Raw genomic sequence first — 3,396 nt, forward strand, 5'->3', positions numbered from 1 at the left:
TTATGTTAGTTACACATGTGAGTCTGTTTCATTTAACTTATGAGTTCAAATTCAAGTTTCATTTGTTTGCCTGTAGAAGTCACTTTCAATCATTGAGTAATACTACATTATATGAAAATATTGTAGCTTTATCACCCATAGCTATGTCTTCTAGAAAGAGAAAATGATATATTCTTGAAAAATAATTGGTATATAAAAGCAATAAGGGTTGATCTTTAAAAAGTGACTAGTTTGCAAAGATATGGCATAGAGCATATCTCAATGCCTGGGCACAACAAAAGCAGTTTGAGAGAAAAAGACATAGCTATGAGAATTCACTGTAGAAAAACAGGAGATCTTAAGTGACATAGTGATACATGTCAAGGTTGTAGGGAAACTAGGGCAATCCAGGCTGCTTTTCAAAGACAAATTTTTAAAGGAGGAACATGAAGCCAGCAGTTAAAAAGGAATTTTATTGTTCAAGTAAGAGATTGTTAGATATAGTGTATCTCAACATATTTTATGTGCTTTTGTAATCCTGTAAAATCTAGTAATTCTTTGGTAGATGATTAGTAATTAAAATGATGGTGGTACACTGAAGAATGCTGATGTCCTGGCCTTTCAGGAAGGGTAGCAGATGCATCAGTGTTCATAGGCAATGAGAACCATGGATTATTCATTGGTGATGGACCATAAACAGTAGACTCATTGGATATAAAATCAGGAAAACTGTACAAACACCTAAAAGGTTGTGTCATAACTTGAGCATAACTCTCCTGAACAAGAGATACATTGTGATATGGACAAGTAGGTGTTGCAATAAAGCTGACAGATGGCCTACTTGCTGAAGTGTGACTGTTATTTGAAAGCATATACTGATGTAAAATGGTATGTTGGTGTGTTACAGTTTGTTCTGGTGGCCTAATGGAAGCTAAAGACAGTGAAATTGAATCACTTCTTAGTAGATCAGTTGCATTAGCAATTCTGTTGCTGGTGGAAGGCTTCTTCAGTAGAGGCACATTTATGTTTGGAGGGTTTGAAAGATTTTCTCCACCAATTTCAGAAACCAAGCTGGAATTTAGACTATGCATGTTTTCTTTTGTTCTTGGATGTACATTTAGGTTTGGAGGGTTTGAAACAGTTTCTTCACCAATTTCAGAAACTAAGCTAGAATTTAGGCTATGCATGTTATAGTTTGTTCTTGCATGCACATTTAGGTTTGGAGGGTTTGAAACATTTTCTTCACCAATTTCAGAAACTAAGCTAGAATTTAGGCTATGCATGTTATAGTTTGTTCTTGCATGCACATTTAGGTTTGGAGGGTTTGAAACATTTTCTTCACCAATTTCAGAAACTAAGCTAGAATTTAGGCTATGCATGTTATAGTTTGTTCTTGCATGCACATTTAGGTTTGGAGGTTTTGAAACATTTTCTTCACCAATTTCAGAAACTAAGCTAGAATTTAGGCTATGCATGTTATAGTTTGTTCTTGCATGCACATTTAGGTTTGGAGGGTTTGAAACATTTTCTTCACCAATTTCAGAAACTAAGCTAGAATTTAGGCTATGCATGTTATAGTTTGTTCTTGCATGCACATTTAGGTTTGGAGGGTTTGAAACGTTTTCTTCACCAATTTCAGAAACTAAGCTAGAATTTAGGCTATGCATGTTATAGTTTGTTCTTGCATGCACTTTTATGTTTGGAGAGTTTGAAACGTTTTCTCCACCAATTTCTGAAACTAAGCTAGAATTTAGGCTATGCATGTTATAGTTTGTTCTTGCATGCACTTTTATGTTTGGAGAGTTTGAAACGTTTTCTCCACCAATTTCTGAAACTAAGCTAGAATTTAGGCTATGCATGTTATAGTTTGTTCTTGCATGCATATTTAGGTTTGGAGGGTTTGAAACATTTTCTCCACCAATCTCAGAATCTAAGCTAGAATTGAATATATCCATGTTATCTTTTGTTGTTGGATTCTTCTCATCAAAATGAGGGACTAACACAGGAGATACTGGTAAACGATTTCTAGTTCTGAATCTTCTTTTTATTCTTGGTAAAAGTTGTGGACATCCTCGTTTAAAATTTGAATTCTGAAAGAACTGCAACTAAAATCAGAGAAGAAAGTGTTTTAGTTCAATTTTACAACAATCAACAACCCACAATGTGTGAAATTAATCTATGAAATTACATCTTTGCATTTTAAAATACAAGTTCATCAAATAATGCATATAAACTGTAGTCTATTAAATTTCAGATTTCAGTTTTGAAAAGGACATGATACTAATTAAACTATGAGTGCTCCCAGTTTTTCTGAAAGAGTCCTCCTTGGAAACACATTAAGATATGAAGCATCTTCAAGGGAAAATATAGGGTGTATTTATAGTCACGTGAATACTTAACATTAAGCAACTTGAGTGTACATATTTATTTTATTAATATTTCAAGTCAATGTGAAGATATCATAAAAGAGTTAAGACAATATAACATACCATTAATAATCATAAGATTTTTCAATTGCTATAATTCCACCTATGAGGTAATAATAAATAAAATAAAATCATAAACATTGCCAGCATTTTGGAAGGTGAACAAATTTCATACCTTGTTTAAAACAGAGGCTCCATTTTCTTCTGCCAAGAAATCAGCAAGAGAAGCTGATCTTTGAAATGATTCTTTCATCCTCCTGAATCCATATAGATTAAGCTGTCTAATTATGCTTTTCATCTTATTAGTTTCAAATATTCTGCAAGGTGTCTCCCTTTCCAAAACTTCTTTTTTAAAACATTCTTCATTGATGACTATGGCAGTTCCAGCTTCATCCCACCAAATTGACTTAAACTTTTCACTTTCAACTAATTTCCATAGCTTACTGGGAAAATTCAGGGAGAGAAAGTCATTATCTTCATCTCGTTCTGAGATATGAAATGCATAATTTTGGGTTTTTACAAAGTACCTCTGAGCCAAAACTTGGAAAGCTTGTTCCTCAACCATAGATCTTAATTGTGAGTCTTCCATGAATGTGTGATCACACCATAAAGATTCAATGCAAGTCTCTGAACCAGATGGTTCATTTTTAGGGGTAGCATCTTGATTTCCTGGAGATATCTGTGCCATCTCAAACAAGGATTTCCTCAGTGCCTCTTCTCACCTGCATGGCTTTGAGCACTGGAGCTTCAAGTACTGTTTCAGATGGCTGGGAGTTAAACCTGAGCCAATCACAATGCTAACTGTGACATCACCCTACATACCTATGACATCACAAATGCCTTGTCTCCTAGCACTTAATGTGTAGCATCCAGCATGAGTGGATCTGTTTTCTTCTACTCTGAAGTTTCTGTTTATTTGATGTATACCCCCAAATTTCATTTCCACAAATATTTAAAACCAAACAATAAATCGTTCTCAATTTTCAATGCC

General features: G+C 34.3%; 1 protein-coding gene across 1 annotated transcript; it reads right to left on the minus strand.

Moving 5' to 3' along the window:
* Positions 1-548: 548 nt before the first annotated feature.
* On the minus strand, positions 549-3,136 carry LOC134474712 (uncharacterized). The gene is made up of 2 exons (XM_063243234.1): positions 2,581-3,136; positions 549-2,084 (listed from the first exon to the last, which is right to left on the minus strand). The coding sequence occupies exons 1-2, from the start codon at positions 3,091-3,093 to the stop codon at positions 549-551; spliced, it is 2,049 nt and encodes a 682-aa protein (XP_063099304.1). The 5' UTR covers positions 3,094-3,136.
* Positions 3,137-3,396: the final 260 nt, after the last annotated feature.

The sequence above is a fragment of the Cavia porcellus genome, unplaced genomic scaffold, assembly GCF_034190915.1.
Source record: "Cavia porcellus strain 051 isolate PalLab524CR breed Dunkin Hartley unplaced genomic scaffold, mCavPor4.1 scaffold_36, whole genome shotgun sequence".
NCBI classification, from domain to species: Eukaryota; Metazoa; Chordata; class Mammalia; order Rodentia; family Caviidae; genus Cavia; species Cavia porcellus.

Excerpts from the sequence above, each read along its gene's own strand:
- LOC134474712 (XM_063243234.1), bottom strand. The coding sequence starts at position 3,093 with ATGGCACAGATATCTCCAGGAAATCAAGATGCTACCCCTAAAAATGAA. Across the intron at positions 2,085-2,580 it reads GAGCCTCTGTTTTAAACAAG|TTGCAGTTCTTTCAGAATTC; the intron begins GTATGAAATTTG and ends CTCTGATTTTAG.